Source organism: Lepisma saccharinum, chromosome 2 (assembly GCF_977018435.1).
Source record: "Lepisma saccharinum chromosome 2, izLepSacc3.1, whole genome shotgun sequence".
Taxonomy (NCBI): domain Eukaryota; kingdom Metazoa; phylum Arthropoda; class Insecta; order Zygentoma; family Lepismatidae; genus Lepisma; species Lepisma saccharinum.
In genome coordinates, this window is record NC_139230.1 from 211,410,490 (window position 1) to 211,430,034 (window position 19,545).

At 37.9% G+C, this 19,545-nt stretch overlaps 1 protein-coding gene across 3 annotated transcripts in view; it reads right to left on the bottom strand.

The window, feature by feature from the left end:
* The window catches only part of LOC145981146 (MAM and LDL-receptor class A domain-containing protein 1-like), a 79,159-nt gene that overhangs the window by 44,737 nt on the left and 14,877 nt on the right, over positions 1 to 19,545 (bottom strand). The window contains exons 2-3 of one of the 3 annotated variants that reach the window (XM_083114286.1): positions 9,231 to 9,404; positions 3,855 to 3,951 (exon numbers count right to left, since the gene is read on the bottom strand). In XM_083114286.1, the coding sequence (XP_082970412.1) occupies positions 3,855 to 3,951; positions 9,231 to 9,326 (193 nt within the window). In that variant the 5' untranslated portion in view covers positions 9,327 to 9,404. Of the gene's footprint in view, positions 1 to 3,449; positions 3,952 to 9,230; positions 9,405 to 19,545 lie in introns of all 3 variants that reach the window. The other 2 variants (XM_083114275.1, XM_083114281.1) reach the window with 2 other exon arrangements.

Here is a 19,545-nt window from a genome sequence, read left to right on the forward strand (position 1 = left end):
TATCTAATTCAGGCATTCTAAAAACAAAAATATAACAATAATTTGAAGGTAACCAATAGTATTCTGTTCCTTTCGCTTCATTGCTGACGTTGCAAATTCTCAAATATATGCATTTGATTCTTGAGTTTTCAAATTTTCACTTCAACCATGTACAGAAAATTAAACCCGGATTCTTGATCATGTAGGAGCTTAATTTTCAAACGTTTCTTGCTGTTTTATTTAACCTGCACCAAATCACAAATTCTCGACTGTCCGGTTCGATGATGAGTTTATTCGGGAGGATTTCTAACATCGCCCAACACTTTCACAATCCAATTTCTTCCACTTTTCTTCTCAGATCCTTCGGTGTAAAGCCAGTACCTAGTTCTAAAATCCGCAAGAGATACTTTACCTTGTACGATTGGGATCATCTTCCTGATAACTTAATCTGGTATGAACTTTCTTTTACCTTTGAAAATTTTGTTCCAAAGAAATTTCCCTTTCTTCTTAAAGTCATTTTTGGCCACATATATTTAACCATTTCAACAGTGAGTAATACGGTATTTTATGATCACTTGGTTTGCAGACAATGTTTGTTTTGTTAAAATATGATACTGAATGTAATTTTATTAATGGGTGACGATGTGCATGCGAGACACATAAATTTAAATAATAGAAGTGAGATTAATTTTGAAATGCTTGGGTTTGAACTATACTCTAAGACTGTAAGAGCATACAAATGTGCCAAGCTTTGGAGATTAAGTAATAATTTAAAATATGTCTAAAATTGTTAGAAAAGGATATCATGTTACTGCACATTGCTTCAATCCAAAACATTATTTAAATATTGATAATTTCATGTAGTGAAGTGCAATTTTAATATTTATGTAATATAAAATATGTTTACATATTAATATAATGCACATGTTAATACATTTACTAAAATTTAATATTTTTATTCTTGTATATTATCAGGTAGAATGGTTATAAAAAAATTCATGTGCAGTATACAGCGTATGAACTTTTTTTGGTTGTTTATTTTCAGTGGCGTCCGCGGAAATGTGACGAGTTTATATAACCGTAAAATGGGTTTTGATAACTTTTTAGACAGTCAGTACTGCATTTTACCATCTTTTCCTGAAAGGTTTCTGGGAGAATAACACGAGACTAGGTTATAACGCCAAGTGCCTGGCTACTTTATCAGTAGTGCACGAGAAGATGTATAAGGTCTCCGAGTTGTTTATTGAAAATGTAATGTAGGTAAATTGATTTTCTCTAGTTTATTTAAGAATTTCGGAATGACATTATAACGGCAAAATGAATCTTATAGTTTTCTGAATGTTAGTGACAATGGCTTTACATTAGCATGCAATGTTAATTGGACATTATCCATCGTCTAGTGCTTTAAACTGTATTTATCCTAACACCTCTTCTTTCGTCTTCAAGTGAAATTTCTTATACTGGTGGTGGGAATCGAATCTACGACAAACCTGTACACCTTGTTACAAAAAATATGCTCCTGACACTTTCATATTTAAAATATTAGGGAAATTATTTTTCTACTTGAAGTCTGGCCACTACTTATGTTTGAATTCATTACAACTTCTAAAGTGAATAATTGTGAGAATTTTAAGTTGTGTTATTTCCCAAGGAGATCTCTGAAGCTCAATTTGATTAAATCTCCATCGAAAGGAGGATATAACCTCCAGCATTTTCTCTTGGATACCTTACCGTTTAATTACATAAGGTGACTTTGTTATTGATGTATCGTGTATGAAGTACTCATCGCTTTTAGCCACCCAGGTGGTCTACAGTGTATTATTTTTTCCATTTTTGTACACCACTTACTAATACCGAAACAAGCGAAAAACAACTTGTAAAATGAATTGTTTGTTACAGTATTTTAGGCTGCCTAAACTATTATGGAGAATATATACGGAGAGAATTTAATTTAAGTATAACCCTCCTACGGACACCCATGTAAGGTGTGTAGATAGTACGAAATCAGATGAAGTACTGTACATTTAGCAGTCACCAGATGGTTATGAGAATATTCTTTTTCGATTACTTGACGTAGAGGTAGATAACCTCTCTAGATTATTCACGCCAATGGGGATGAATGATGAAATAGATGATGGGACAAACACACATCAATGTGTTAATCAGAATTTGAACCTGAAACCCTCTAGCGCCATTGCGTGTGATGTGCTAATCACCCCGCAAGAGAGGCCGGCAACTATGAGAACACTCAAGTCACTTGTCAATTCAAGCCACCTATGTAGCTGAACGCTTCGAGTGCTGAACTCACGAGGTCGCCAGTGAAAGTTCCAGGTTCGAGTCGTGGCATGACCACTTGGTTCCTTTGAGAGTGTATTTTCATGAATCTAATCATCATTTATCCCCGTCGTCTTGACTAGCCTAAGGAGGCAGAAAAGCGACGTAAACTAAGAAACATTTTAAAATAGAAAGATACTTGTTACTTGCATCTCGCTTCATGCAATTCACCAAAGCACATGCATTGATTCTCATGCAGAATTTTAAGTAAAAATCTACTTGCGGCATTCACATTTCCAGGCTTCAGTTCATGTTCTTTTTCGTTCATATTAAACTAAGAGAGGAAATATTTTAACGTGTTTAGATAGTATTAATATACGATATAGTGCCTAAGCACAACTTGGCTAAATCGTTTTCGACAAACGAACGTAATCAAGAATATAATTGTTGCTTTGGTTTACGGAGTAAAAAACCAGAACATCTTTTTTCTCTGCCAGTAAAATTAACAAAGAAATTAACCTGCCATTTTTTCTACAACACGAAGACCGGTAATAGTGATCAAAAAGTATTGAAAACATGAATTTATCAAGATTGAAAACCGTGAACGTTTATTTTGAGTTAAAATACCGGATGCAAAGTAGTACTGATTTGAAACAAAATACATATTTGCAGTTACGCTTTTTCTTTCAGAGTACAATACAACGGGAAACCTACCCTTAAACACTTCTGAACTTAGCTACAATATTTTAGGTGTTGAATTGGCAATGTGCGTGTTCCAATTACAGTAAAACAAAAATCAAATAAGAGTTTGCGAATGTTTCACATTGGTTAAGTTAAGTAATGGTCAACTTGTAAAACTTAATTTTGTACGCAAATTATGAGAATATAAGCAAAATAAAACAAAAGAAACCACGATTGCAAATCTTTCGAGATACATTTCCTTTTTGGCCATTTCTTAATGAAAATTTCATACTTTCACAGAAATTCCGATCCCACGATGACAATTTATCCAGCATCACATTTATCTTCTGTTTCATTTCCGTGAATGTGTTCCGAGCTATATGTTTGACAGTTTACAAAAACTAACAGTTGTTGCTTCCAGAAATCGTATTTTCTCTTATCTAGTAGCCCGCATGCAAGTTCTTCGCGCCAGCCGTTTCCTCGCATGATCCTCTCCTTCAAGCACTCGACCTTACCTTGTTTCTGACTAGAGGACGCGGGGTTGGCAGGGGTAGGGGTCGTCATCTGCCCTCCTCTGGGTTCGGCGATGTCTCGGATGGATTGGGTAGTAACTCGTGTGGGCTGAGTAGTGGCTCGGGTCGGCTGGGTAGTAGCTCGGGTACTACTATCTACCCTTCGAGTGGTGGTCCTCTGCTCGGCCGCCTCTTCATCGACAGGCAGCACCGACGACGTTTCTTGGTACGGAGTGGTTGTTTCCGGTTTCTCATCGACCACCGGAGGACTTGGTGCAGGTCGGGCTTCGGGCGAGTCTCTTTCGCCATCCTGCGGGCTCTGTTCGGTTGTGGGCTCCTCGTTATCTAAGATATCCTCCCCTGCCGTCCCCCCTGCTTCCTCACCACCACCCCCTCTGTCGTCCTCACCTTCTTCCTCTTTATCTGTTCCCTTGGCATTGCTTTCCTCCTCCTCCTGGTTCTCTGATATACCAAGGCGGCCTTTCGGCAGGAACTGGTTCACCACCTGCAATCAAAGATTCCACATTTCATTCTCAAGATACCATGAAAATTGTACTGATTTTGTATTTATAGTTTAGCTATTTTGTCCCCCCTTTTCCACGTTTTGTACTTTAGGAGCATGAAATTCGAAGCATACTGGAATTGTTGGCACACATAATATGTGTTATTTAACACCCCGTTTTTGTATCCCGTTATTCATGACAATGAGGTTGAGTGAGAATTAGGTAAAATGGTGAGATGGCCGTGACCAGACCGGAACTCGAACCTAAAACCTTCGAAGCCTTTGTAAAATCAAGCACTCCACCATCGACGCGACTCAAATCGTCCAAATATTAACTTGAGTTTGAGTTTTAAGTTCACATTATGCACAGAAAATCTAATCGGGACTGGAATTACAATTTAAATTGGGATCCGAACCACTATGTGCCTAAACCGGGTATCGAACCTGTGATCCCTTGATTACAAGGCGACGACGCTACCACTACGCCATCGGGGAGGCATACCAAATATTAGTGTACTTATTTTATTTAACACTCAATTAAATTAATCTTACTCAAATGTCTGCTAGACCCAGTTCCCTTAACGCTCACATATTTAACACAATATCATCAATTTTTTTAAAACAATTTACTAAAATCTGACTTTTTACGTATTTTGCAAAATCCTTAATTCCATCTCACTCAGTATATCTCATTATTTCAGCTTGTGTGATAAGCACTATAAAAAGAATGTTTAATTAGGCAATTTTAGGAAAAACTACGTTTGCTTTAAGCTTGAGTATAATAACTTTTCCCAAATGGTTACATAATTTATGTCGTCTCCCTTCGCTCCTCCGAATCCGACCATGCATCTGACTTTCTGGACATAATTCACTTTCTTTCAAATATCCAGTGCTAGAAGTGAGAGGGGGAGGAGGATCATGGAGGGATGGTATCCCCATCTATGATTTCTTCGAAAAGCATTTTTCTTCCTGTCTCATTATCACCATGTTAAAATCAGATAGCAGCATCCCACGAACTGTTCTCAAGGCTCGAGCAAACATCACACTCCCTTACCATTTCCACTTGAAGGGCTGTAAATACCTTTTCATTTGTCTTCGTGTTGGCATATTTAGGTTCCCCCACCCTCGGATTATCCGTGGTACGCTAGAACCAAGTAGGAAAATACTATGCGACTACGCAAGGATCCGTATGAATCTTGTAAGGAGGTGGATATGATCATAATAAGTGGGACAATATTACTTCTTAGGGACTGTAATTCCCATCAACACCTGTGAAATCAGGTTTGCGATCATATTCTCAAACCTATTTTAATTGTTTTTCTCGTCATTTTTGCTAATTATTTCGGCTGTTATAAACGTATGTTTTGAAGAAAGAAACTTGGTACTTTTATACAAATACACTCATTGACAAAAGAAAAGTTAAGCACCCAGAAGGATAGGTCCAATTTGAACGTTATTTCGTACACACCTTCGATATGTATGTACATGATAAATGATTAGAGTTGCAATGATTTGTAACGCCTAGAACGGCCACCAGAGTACATTAGTTGTGCCACCGAATGATAGTGTTATCAGACCTGGTAGCGTTCATAAGGCGTGTGTGGAGCGTCAGACGGTCAGTCAGCACCGTGAGAGAAGGTGAGCAACACAGAGAATGCCTCGTAGACGCATCAGACAGCGTTACCAGCACTTGACGGAATTCGAATGGGGCCGTATTGGGAGTCCATGAGGCCGATTGGTCGAATCGTGCAATTGCCAGGCTTCTCGGCCATTCAGATGTCACAGTGGCCAGATGTTGACAGCAATGGATACGTGGAGGCACCTACAGATGTAGTGACGGTTCCGGTCTACCAAGACTGGCCACACCAAGGGAGGATCGCAGTATTGTGCGCACAAGCATTTTGCAACCCCATGACATCTGCATCTATTATCCGGACACACGTACAGGACTCTCCACAACACCCTGTGTCATCCCGCACCATTGGTCGTAGGCTGGCAGCAGTCGGACTACGAGTTCACCTTCCCATGCGGACGCTGCCGTTAACACCCAGAACACAAACAGCTGCGTTTGGAGTGTTGCCGTAACCAGGAGGCATTGACTGCTGACGACAGTGACTAGTGGCGTTGCATCATGTTCAGCGATGAATCTTAGTTCTGCATTACCACGGAAGACCACCGTGTACGAGTATGGCGGAGCCGAGGGGAGAGGACACATCCTGCCAATGTTGTGGAGATACACACCGTCATTACCCTACCATCATGGTGTGGGGAGACATTGGGTATGACTTCAGATCACCTATGGTAGTGGTTCTGGGGATTCTGGCGGCACAGCGCTACGTCACGGACATCCTGCGTGCTCATGTGTTACCCCTCTTGAGACAGCATTCTGGTACAGTCTTTCAACACGACAACGCTCGTCCGCACACGGTACATGTATCTATGGACTGCCTACAATAATGTTGAGGTACTCCCGTGGCCAGCAAGATCACCTGATCTGTTCCCGATAGAACATGTAAGGGATCAGCTCGGACGTCAACTCCCACCCAGTGCCGATTTGCAGGATATGCCAGTTACAACGGCTGTGGCCGACTTGCCTCAGGAGAGGATGCAAAGGCTCTACGACTCCATTCCAAATCGAATTGGGGCATCTATCAAGACCCGAGGGGATATCACATCCTACTGACATGGAGTCAGCAGTACGCCCGTACTGCACACTCTGATGTCCGTTTGATCTGATTTTGTAATCATTGCAATACAGTCACATAACCTGTCAACAGGTGCAATTTCATTTTATTTCCACCACTCCTTCTAGGTGCTTCATTCTTTTGTCAATGAGTGTAGTTAATAATTTTCAATAAGTTAAAACAACATTTTGAGGATTAAGGTTAATAACTTGACATAAAGGAGAAAAATTACAATGTTCGGCATTTGTATGTAATTGTCAGGTAAGATCTAAGGATAATAAAAAAATATTACAAACTTTCTTGTAAGAATTTTATGCTGAACATTTTTTGTTCAAACATTTTTTCTGTCCAGTCAACCCTTTAGAAAATAAATAGAAAAATATCAAGCTCTGCGGGTGAAATTTGGACGCTATTTTCGGACTTAGGACACGTTTTTGGCATCGGAGTTTATTTTACATCTTTTATCAATAGGAAGAAATTGACTCTGCACACGAATAACTTACGGGGGACATTTCTCATTTCTTGCTCCATGACAAAGACGGATATTTATTTTGGCCTTTCTGAGTCCTATTCCGTCACACCTAGAAAATTTATATTCTTTTAGTCAAGAATAACCCCAATAAAGTAACCACGAAGTGTGCCTGGATATAAATGTGCCATTAGGTTGTCGATAATGTTTCCAAGAGAACAACCTACATATTGGTTCACATTTTGCAACAAACGATGCAAACCGATCAATGTATGTCCTACTTCAACTTGTACTCGGCACGAGACAGTCAAATAACGTCTAGTCTCATAGTATGCAGAACTATGGCCATTTCCTTCTTGTTACAAGAAAGGAAATATTACTTTCAAGGTAGCAAACATGAAATTCAATCTAATTATTATTTTTTTCTCACGTCAAGTGGCTTTTCTACCCCTTAATCACGACGAAGAAGAAGAATAGATGAAACTGATGAAAGGACAAAATCAAAAGAACGAACACACATTTTCAAACGGAAACTCCTTCAGTCGTGCACTCGACGCACTAGGTCATAGAAAAACTAAACTCGGTGACACTGACACAACAGCCCTTTCAGAGTCATGGCCTACCAAAACGCCTTTTTATTGGATGACGCGTGGTCGACGCATCGAGTACGGTCGCCGCTGTTTTCTGGCTGTCAAGTCATGGTCCCCTACTAATGCTTTCGGGTGAAATAGTGACAAGTCAGAATCATTATACCATTCACATGAATGGCATTTGGAACGAAATGTCTAGGTTATTGGCGCGGCATTATTAAAATTAATTTATTAATTTAAATATGTTTTATATTAATTTTTTTATAGAGTTGTGTTCATATCATGAATAGGATTAACTAGAATAAATTTGCTTAACGGTATCAACTAAAGAAATACGTTTAATAGTTATTTACTTTTCTCCTTCCTCTTATACTCTGTCTAATCTATTTCTGGAGCAAGGTAGCGCATAGCGGCAGAGAAGGGGGTGGATCGAGTGGGCAGAGCGAAGCAGTACACGCTGCTGCGAAGGTTGGTAACTGCAGTCGCTTTTCCCCTTTCCATGCAATTCTTTTTTTTCTCACGTGTTTATTGCCGGAGCTTGCGCAGAGACTTGTTTTCGTTCGCTTGCTCCAGAGATATCCGGGACAGAGTATAATTATTTTAACTACATTTTAATATACACTGAATATGTATTATTATTTAAAACTCTTTATCTGTTTCGGGTTGTTGAATTTTCATTTCTGCATCATGTTTATTTCGAGTAGGTTACACTTTTGTGTAGCAATGAAAATTTATTTTTATTTCATTAGCACATCAGTAAAGTGTATTGAACAATGGTTGTTATGAATGAAGACATTTTATATATAAAACATATTAGCATATTCTCTAGGATAAAATCAAAAATCTACTTTGTGCACAGGTAGAATAGGATCATTAGATGCAATTGAAACCAGAAATATTGATATGTGTCTCCATCCGGAATCGAATACGAGACGGATAGAGTGCTTATCACTGTGTTATCGGCGTAGTCCACTAGCATAAGTTAATTTAAAGATAGGGAGAGTATGCTATGAAGTAATTATAACTATATAAGTTTACACAGATACAAGAACAAGAACACGTACGCCAGCCCCCGTGGCGGAGTGGTTAGCACATCGCTCTACGACACCAGGGGCCCGGGTTCGAATCCTGGCCTGGGCATGGATGCTTGTGAGTGTCCATTCGTCAATTTTATCATATCATCACTCATCCTCATCTTCGTAAAATAGTCAAAAGTTGCACAAGAAGCGAAGTAAAATAAAGCAAATCAATCAAGGAACACGTAAGATAGACAAAAAAATAATTAACTATTTACTAATGTTAATTATTTCGTAACTTTAATTTAAATCGTCCATCATAAACGCATTTGAACATACAAAATACACATGCATGCAAATTGCGGTGTGACTTTTGGATAAGTTGCAACACTGAAAACAAGTGGCAAATGTATGCAACAGGAAAAAATACTTGAGATATGCTGACATTTTGAGCAAATTGCTTCGTGTTTTTGTAATTCTGTATCTGAAAATCAATATTCTTCCAACATATGCGAAAACTTACCGATCTGCCAGATGCAGCTCCTATGTCTGCAGGGTGAAGCAACACCGTCGTCATGTGAGTAAACACATTAAGTAGCACCAGAACACGGAAGTGCATCGTTGATCGTCAAATCGTCTAAAGCTGAATCATAAGCTGAAAGATTGCCGAAGACTACTTCCTCAGTTCGTGCTTGAACTAAAATATTAGAAGAAAATAAATTAAATTTGTGTAATTTTAGAGAAAAAAATATAAGTTTCCTATGATATCGTATGCTTTGAGTAAATCTACTTCAACTCTTTGAAATAGCCCACCTTAAAATATATTAATTGTTCCAAAAATTACAAGAAAATTAATGTAATTACGTTTCATTATGGGGTAGGTATATTTAGAAAATGAAGATATTATTTTTCGTCATTTGTATTTAGATTGTCAAATGTTTCGAAACTGCAGTTGATATCTTCGTCAATAAATAGGATTAACCACTTTTACGTTCTTCTTTAGAAGAGTCCACATCACAATTAATGAAATAATGTGGTTATTAGTCACACTCATATTAATTTTCTGATAATGGAAATATAAATAAAAAATACAAAAACACTTATGTAGCCGGTTTATATACACATATACACATACACGCACATACTTATATACATGCAAGAATATTTAAAACACAGGGAATTTACCTCAAAACTCCCTTATTTTATTTTGTTACTACTGAAAAACTAATGAACTTGGAACTCAAAAAATTAATCGGAAAGTAAGAGTAATTCACCATATTTACTGGAAATATTCAGTACAGTACGCTTTAACTTTTACTCCTTTTGTTTATAACTTCCTAATGGGCTAATTGTTTTGAAAAGAAGACTAAACTGTACATGCTTTTAACGACTCACAAACATTCATAAGACGAAACCGCAGGTGACATTTTGAACGTATGTGGTGTCCATCTTGAGAGGTACTACAAGGAGTGTGTTCTCTATCAACTGAGATGTAAGAAAGGGTCAATGTTTTATTTAAAGTTATGGAAAACATTCGTACACTTCGCTCAAAAATGTCACCAATATAATTTCAAATTAACACCATTCGACTCACATTATGCATATTCATGATTTCATTGTATGGTACAGTGTGTGTGTATACATATAGTACAGGACTTTTGTTGGGAAACCTGATGGTAAGAGACCTGTTGGAAGGCCAAGACGAAGATGGAGGGATAACGTTGAGATGGGCCTAAAGGAAATCGGTAAGGATGGAAAAGATTGGGTTGATCTTGCCCAGGATAGGGACAGATGGAAGGCTTGTGTTGCTGCAACCATAAACATTCTGGTTTAAGAAGGCTAGATAATTAGTTATATATATATATATATATATATATATATATAGTTTTGTATGTAATCAAGGGGTCCCGGGTTCGATACCCGGTGGAGGCTTATAGTGGTTCGGATCCCACTTTAAATTGTAGGTCCAGTCTCGATTAGCCTTCCTGTGCATAAAGTGGACTTAAAACACAAAATCAATTAATAGTTTTGTAAATGTTACCCTGTTACAAAAAACAACTTTTAAATGGTAATTCTGAAATGTTGTGCTCACACATTAAAAATATCACCTCTCGACTGATGCCCATACGTTTTCATTGGATTTCATTGCATTAATAGTTCCTGAAATTTTATATTATCCTTTTCGAAATGATCCTTTTACGAAGTTACAGATTGCCCTTAGAAATCAGGGTATTGGAACTTTCTTACACATCTTTGTGCATGTGTTGTGTTATGTGATTTACAGTGTGGTTTTATATTTTACTTTCATAATAAGTCAACATTATAAGTGAAGTTTAGAATACATGTATTAATAGCCATTTCTTTTTTTGAATTTTTTGCAGGGGAAGGGTTTAGAAGAGACCAGCAAGAATGTCTTCGTTTCATCCAAACTCGTCATTGAAACGAAGACAACTGTAAGTACGTAACTGAGTATGTATCTGCGACGTGCCATAAACATATTACGTCACAAATATTTAAAATTTACTTTGACATGCTATTTATATAAGTTTATAGAAACATCTATATTCCATATTCAGCAAAGCTCATCATTCGAATGGTCATCTTTGTAGCTTCCCTCTATACATCAAAAATATTTTCTACTTTTAGCTTCTCCTTTCTACATCCATTTATCATCGGTTATGTGTTCTGATAGAAACAATTAGAAGTGTTCAGCGTAACGTGTTATTAAACCACAGATCCCAGGTTCGAATTATGGGTGAGACATGGATGCATTTTTGTGTTTTGTCAAATCACACATTTCATGAGACACCTTGGTAGCCGATCACATTTACAGCTGAAATCACGATTTCGAATGTTGCTTTGTAAATGTACCTTCATTAACTTCTTAAAGTCGCTATTAGCCTAAAGAGGCAGAAATGCGATGTAAAGCAAGAAAAGACAATACCTAACGGTAATCAAATAGAGCACCACAGAACACAATTACGATGATAAGATATGGTTTAAGAACATTTGAAAAAAGTTTTCCATGAAATCATGTTTGTTCAGGGTAGTGATTTATCCACACACACTCTCAAAATTTCCTAAACACCACCAAAAAAATTAAAAGGGCCAAATCTATGGTAATTTTGGCTCAAAATTTACCCTTACCCCCCCCCCAAATGAAATATTCTGGTTAAACCCCTGGTTGAGAAGGCGAGGGTTCACTGTCTCTACGTGATGAGAAGACAGGAAGCAGCTGGTAGAGTCTGCTGCTCAGTCAATATCACGGAGGAGTAAGCTTTTCCAGTTATGACATCCGCTAATCGATCGGACGGTGTGATGTTATCGTGTAATGCAAAGGCTGGTTGGTAGGAACAACGGAAGAACGGGTCGATATGTTTTAGGTTCAAACATCAGAAATTACGGACAGGAATGACCACTTCCTCCTCCAAATGTCGTTGATCTTGTGTGTTCCAACTGCAGACAAACAAGACTGTGCAGTTTCCAGATTTATCGGTGCAGTTTATTACCTGGCTGCACCACAAATGCAACAATAATAAAATGTAAAGTTCCATACAATGATGTATTTGTATTCAGTAGCAACGCCAGCAAATGTTAGAAGGGGAGCCAGGGGGGACCAGGGTGAGAAATGGGTGGTTATGCAAAAATCATCTGGAGTTTGCAAGATAATCCAGAATAGTGGATGCGGTAAAAATAATGTCATTATATACTGGTAGTCAAAATATTTTCCAAATATTTTTTGAGGGGCTAAGACTCCTCCCTGGTTTCCGCCCTTTAGGGTCCTCACTGTTTGTATTTTTCTTCTTTTACGTCGCTTTTCTGCTTCATGTCGAAGAGGATTATTGGATGAAACTGGTGATGAGATATGCATAAAAAAACATCCATTCGCAGACCAGGGCTTCAACGCTAAGCCTTCGGTGGCAAGATCATGAGCCGACCACTCAACACATTCCGCCACCGGGGCGGCTAAATGTTCCACAAAATAATAAAATATTAGAGATGGTCATATAGATCTGCATATAATTTTAATACATATATTTGTAGAAGTTTTAGTGGCAAATTTTCAGTAAATTGCAATGTATGCTCAGATGAGATAAGGAGACTGAGTGGCATGTTAGTAAAGTTGATGCATGTCATAACCTTCCTGTGACACATTTTTCTTAGAAAGAAGATATGAAGTGTGAAACATAACAACGGCTGCTAAGATATTCAAACCCCCTCCTTGAAGCGCGTCACTGTCTTAGAGTTCGTATAAAGTCACATCCAAATCAATTATTAGAATGTGTCCAAACGACATTTATCGATTATAATCGATCTTCCTGGACATCTTAGAAACAAAAGGGTAGTATATTAAAATTAGTGTTTACTCTTGTGATCACATGAAATAATTTTTATTCCGGATGAAAATGTTGGACTTAATCTGTTTTATTGGGGAAATATGTACATGTTTGTGTGTGTGGAGTACGTGCATGGGGGAGAATCACATGATACTTCATTCCTCAGGATAACCCCAGAGAAGAAAATCGATCTTGACACATTTAGTTATTTCATTTGTATTGTTTGTCTGGATACAATAATTCAGAGAGTAACTGATAACCACACAATCAGGTATGCATATTTACATCAATATGTTACATGTAAATTCATAAAGAATTTCCAAACACTATACAGTACATGACATCAAACAAGATACCAACATGTGACACTGTGTGAAAGTGAACAAAACATGCATTTATTTACTAATATTTACTACTCTAAATAACCCATATATCCATGTGCATGTATGTGCTTTCTCTTACCTGGATAAATGGTTTATATTTAAAATTGTTGTTCAAAATATCAGCATACAAGAGGTGCCTTGGTAATTAGAATTAAAATATATAAAATAAACCACATGAATGAGATATATTTTTAAAGCCGTGTTAAACTAGGAAATCAATAACAACAAAAATAAAAAAAACAAATTATAACGTAACTCTTCGGATAAAATATGTGAACAGGCAATAGTAATGCAGTATTATATTGATCTCTTGATATATTATAGTAGTGGCCAGAAATTTGTTTTCTGGAGTTGCAGACAGGGTCTAGAAAAATTACGATATTAATAGATCTTAAACACTTAAACCCCTGCTTCAAGTGATATAAATTTATTTATTTAACTTCCCCAACCTCCCCCCTCCTATACTAAAAACCCTAGTATTAAGTTTTCAAATATGTCATCGAACAAAACAACATTTTAAAAATTGAAGTATATACATAAAAGATTTTTGAGACAAGTGTTAATGTCAATCGAGCAGTGAAGTAAACCGTATTTGGTAATTAAAATGTTTTAAGTCCATTTCTGCACAAATGTCCTCGTTGGAACTTGTCCTACAGTTTAGAGTGTATCTAAAGCACCGACATGTGTCCTTAGTGGTAATCCAACGCGGAAACACAGAGTATTAACCAGTATGTTATCGGGAAGAATCATTCTTTTGCTTATATGACATATTATACTAGTTTGGTATGTTTATTTTGGCGCTGCCTTTCTGCCAATATGGACTAATCGCAACGACGTGGATGAATGGTGATTATATGAAGTTGATGAAGGGACGAGGAATGTCAATGTCCAGGCCAACACGGGAACTTGGGTGGCGATATCCAGAGTCGACCTCTCAAAGTGCTAGGCGACACACGCAGGAATATACAATCAGTTATGGGTCTTTGATGACAACCGTGAACGTCTGTCACTCTTGGGATTGATATTTCCAAACAGGAATTCGCGGATGTTGTGTTAGTTCCCTTTCACTAGAGAATCCATCACTTTCACATTTAAGACCGACTTCGCGTGCAATTCCTTTTCTGGCATCTGCCGAACCGCGATGCCCCTCTGATTTCCATTTACGACCGAGACCTCTAAAATCTCTCTTGTTGCGTTCATGCACCACGCGCTGGCCATTTGGGTCGAACAGTTTCCAATGAACTTTATTGAGTTCAATGGCATTGGGTCGGAAGAGAGATAAGCCTGCCCCGTTACATTGCGTTCACTTTCGATTCAGTGGTCACAATGAACCAGGGGCAACAATTATCACCTTCCATACGTGGGAGGCAACAACCTTGGCTGCCGTTGTTTTGTACGTTACGTGGTTGACCGGTGATTAACCCATCGTTTTCATATGCTAATGACAGCATTAAGACTTTGTTATTTAAGCACAAATTATGTACTCAAAGACTAGTTGGGATTTGACCTACAGCATAATAATAGAATCCGATTCGTTGGCATGTGCTTGCATCGGAAATCGAAGCCGGGACATAATTACTTATTCAAGAGCCAAGACACCAGCCCTAACCCTACAGTCGCATTTGTTTACGATTAGTGAAAATGATGCAGTGTTGACAAGGGCAACACTTTGCTATGAACACTTCACAGCAAAGTGTGGCTTTAATTTTTGGTAATCGTGTACAATATCAGTCGCGTACAAATCAGAATGGGAATTTATCTCACGCACAATGAGCTGGAAATGCACGTTCTCTGAGATACAGCCGCGCAAAATAATGTCTGCAAGAAAAACTTTGATATACTGTGAGAAATAATGGCCGTTCTTTAACGCAGTGTTCCTCAACCTGCGGGTCGCGGCCATGGTATCAATTATACCAGGTTCTGCTTTAAAAATGACAAAAAACATCCAGTAATCCTAATTTCATATTTGAGTTGTGAGTTTTTTTAAGTCCACTTTATGCACAAATAGATTAATCTAGACTGGACCTACAGTTTAAATTAGTATCCGCACTAGTATGTGACCACCAGATGCTATTAAAAGGCTAAAGAATAACAAAGCACCTGGCATTGATTTAATACCAGCTGAGTTAATTAAATATGGTGGAAATTCGTTAATATGTCAAATTCATAAATTAATTTGTTATTTGGAATAAAGAAGAAATCCCTCAACAGTGGAAAGAATCCATAATTGTTCGTGTGTTTAAAAAAGATGATAAAATGAACTGCAATAATTACCGTGGAATTTCTCTACTCTCAACAACAACATATAAAATGTTATCTAACATTATTTTAACAAGACTAACCCCATATGCTAATGAAATTATAAGTGATTATCAATGTGGATTTAAACGTAACAGATCAACTACAGATCAAATTTTTCACATCAGACAGACACTTGAAAAAAAGTGGGAATATAATCAAAATGTCCATCAGCTATTCATTGATTTCAAAAAAGCATATGATTCGGTCAAAAGAGATAAATTATATAATATATTAGTAGAGTTTGGAATACCTAAGAAGCTTGTTAATATGATAAAAGTATGCACCAGTGAAACAGAAAGTAAAATTCGTGTGGGTATTAATGTGTCTGACAAATTTACAATTCATGATGGGTTAAAACAAGGGGGTGCATTATCTCCATTGCTCTTTAATTTTGCCTTAGAATATGCTGTTAGGAAGGTAAAAGAAACTAACGAAGGACTAGAATTAAACGGTGTGACTCAGTTGTTAGCATATGCAGATGATGTAGATTTATTAGGGGATGCATTAAGAATAATGCAAAATATTTTTCAAAACTGCTAAAGAGATAGGTTTGGAGGTTAACAAAGAGAAATCTAAATATATGCTTACAGGCCGAAACCAAGTGTTAGGTAATAAACAAAATCTAATTATTGATAACACCTCATTTGAACCAGTTTCCAAATTCAAATACTTAGGAATAATATTAACATGTGAAAATTATATTAAAGAGGAAATAAAATGTAGGCTTAATTCAGGAAATGAATGTTACCTCTCTCTTCATAAACTTTTGTCTTCTCGTTTAATATCTAAGAAACTAAAAGTTAAAATATACAAAACAGTAATTTTGCCTCTAATATTATATGGATGCGAAACTTGGTCCCTTACATTGAAAGAAGAACATAAATTGAGAGTATTTGAAAATAAGATCCTTAGGAAAATGTTTGGACCTAAAAGGGATGAGGAGACAGGTGAGTGGAGAAGGTTACATAATTTAGAACTACATAATTTGTATTCATGTCCAAATGTTATTAGAATGATCAAATCAAGAAGACTTAGGTGGGCAGGCCATGTGGCACGAATGGGAGAGGAAAGAGGAGTTTACAGGATTGTTGTTGGGAAACCTGATGGTAAGAGACCTGTAGGAAGGCCAAGACGAAGATGGAGGGACAACGTTGAAATGGACCTAAAGGAAATCGGTAGGGATGGAATAGAGTATATAGATCTTCGTCAGGATAAGAACAGATGGAAGGCCTGTGTTGCTGCAGCCATGAACCTTCGGGTTTAAGAAGGCTAGAGAGTTAGTTAGTTAGTTAAGTGTCGAACCCAGGATCAATTGATTACAATGCGACGTTACAGCTACTCCATTCATATTTTTATATTTGTCAACATGCCTATACGTAATCTAACTATTATCCTTTATGATTATCCCAGAATTTATTTATGAATATTTAATTTCGAGGGTACATGTTAATTCGTGTAAAACATTTTAAATACATGGAAGGTATTTACGAAGAAAATTCTAGGGATCCGGGCTTTGACTTTTTTTTAAAAAATAGATTTTACCGGGTCAAGGTCTCACGAAGGTTGAGAACCACAGCTTTAAAGGCGGTCAGGGGCGTGGTGCTGATCACATCACCCCCACTCACGACCGGATCAAGAAAGTGTGTGGCGTTACCCCCACACCCCCTATACGCCTTCATGGCGTGGTGCTAAACACAGGGGAACACTTTACCTTTTTTTTTTGTACCCTGATAAGAAAGGAGGAGGGGGCAGAGGGAAGCCTAATTTTAAATCACTTCTTTTCATCTGTAACTACATTCCACGGATGCAAGGACTCCAAACCAGGGGACGGGGGGACGGGGGGGGGGGAGCAGATGGAGCTTGAGCCTGCTAAGTAAAAGTTGAAGGTGATCAAAATTCTAGACGAATGCGAGACGACGCGCTGGTCTAGTCAGTTTTTCCACTAGATATGTTAGTCAACCTCCGTGGCGGAGTGGTTAGTACAGCACATTACGACGTCAGGGAACCCGGGTTCGAATCCCGACTCGTACATGGATGTTTATGTTTGTCTGTCCTGATGAAAATCGAGAATTGAGAGAAATTGGTATGTATGAATTGATGTATGGGGAAGGCAGCCGCGTAGGGGTCTTACCTTAAAAATGAAAAAAAAAGTAGTTTGGGCGTGTGACTGCAACGTGGAGACCTGGGTTCGATTCCTGGGGTGGGTAAGATCGGAAACCGGATCCGGATTCACCCAGCCTTAAATGAATGGGTACCTGGGGGCAACCCTGGGGGGTAAAGGCGGCCGGAGCTTAGTGTTGATCACATCGCCTGCGAAATGGTCGAGATCGAGAATGAGTGGGGCCAATACGCTCACATTCAGTATTGCTTGATGTGAAGAAACCACAGAGAGGTGGCAAGATTGTGTTTTTGCTAACCTCCCCCCTGAAACAATATCTATTTCAAGTTATTTTGAGTGATAAGAACATTTGGAAAAATATTTTTTGCATTCGATATGTTAACGTGCAGTCAAGTTTCCGTTAACAGCAAGAAGCACGTGATATCGCAGTCAGGTATCTACAAATCAAGTATACCCGAAGGAAGTCCCTGCTTCTGTTTCCAGTTTTGTTTTGAAGTCTGCCAGGTTTTGGACACAAGTGCGCTCGCATATAACAATACACCAGGGAGGGGCACAGAGGACAGCTTAACTTTAAATCTTCCGGTGCACTTTCCGAACATCAGCTTTCTTTAAGGACCTCTTGCTGTCAAAAGGTTATCGGCCATGAGATAGGACCTTTTAAGTTCTTGGAAATTCAAGTCTAGGCTAATCTCTCCTTCCCTTCCCAGACTTGGTCAGAGGACACAGTCATTGTTCAGAGTAGAATAACAGCAGAAGTTGTGTTTCGGCATTTACTATGGGAATTGTAGTGATGAGTTTGAATTTCCTTCCGCACCAAGCGATGTAATAGTTTATATATCTAGGTATATGTGTATATCATTTGCAGAAAGTTCACAGACTACATGGTTGCGTCGGAAGATCACTGCCCTGCATTTAGTCGCCTGATATAGAATCAAAAGACTCGTAAGTTTTACTTTGTCCTTAACGTTTTCTTTATTAATTTATATTTTGTGTGTGAAAGGACAGAAAATTACGAGACTATAGAGATATACAAGTATTGTCTCGATATACCACTTTCGGGTTTTAACGCTGTAAGCTTTGGACTGTATTAACCACTTCCTCTCGTGGAAAGGGAGGAACTTTTATTTCTTGGCCATTTAGATTATTAAAATTTACTGTTTGCTATAAACGTCATGTTCAGGCCTGATGGCTTAGTTTTAGACCTCAGAAAGAGGTTTAATGATTTCGCAGTCAACTTATCTAGTGGCTACATTAAATTAGTTTGAAACCTCCATATTTTCTGCATTAATCGCTGTCACAAAATTGGTGACGCCTGCATTTCATCTCTCGTCCCTTCTAAACTACATACTGTATTAAATATATATTAGCCTATATATTTTTTTTCATTAAAAGCTTATAACTTGAGTAACGAGATAAAATTATCTCAGATTTCCATTTCTTATTCCACTAGAATGTAGTGTAGAAAAAATGAGTAGTATTTGAAGCTCTTGCAAGATAGAGAAAATCGGGCTTTCGTCTACTATCTTGAAACATGTGAATTGTTGGATTCAGTTCCAATAATTGACAAATACTCTAAGGTATCAAAATTTCAGCTCTAAAACTCTAAATATGCAGCGTTCATAGCAGCAGAAAAATGAAACTGGGCCTCCAGTAACCTCCTAAATAGCGCATTATACTTTAAACATTTTATTGTACATT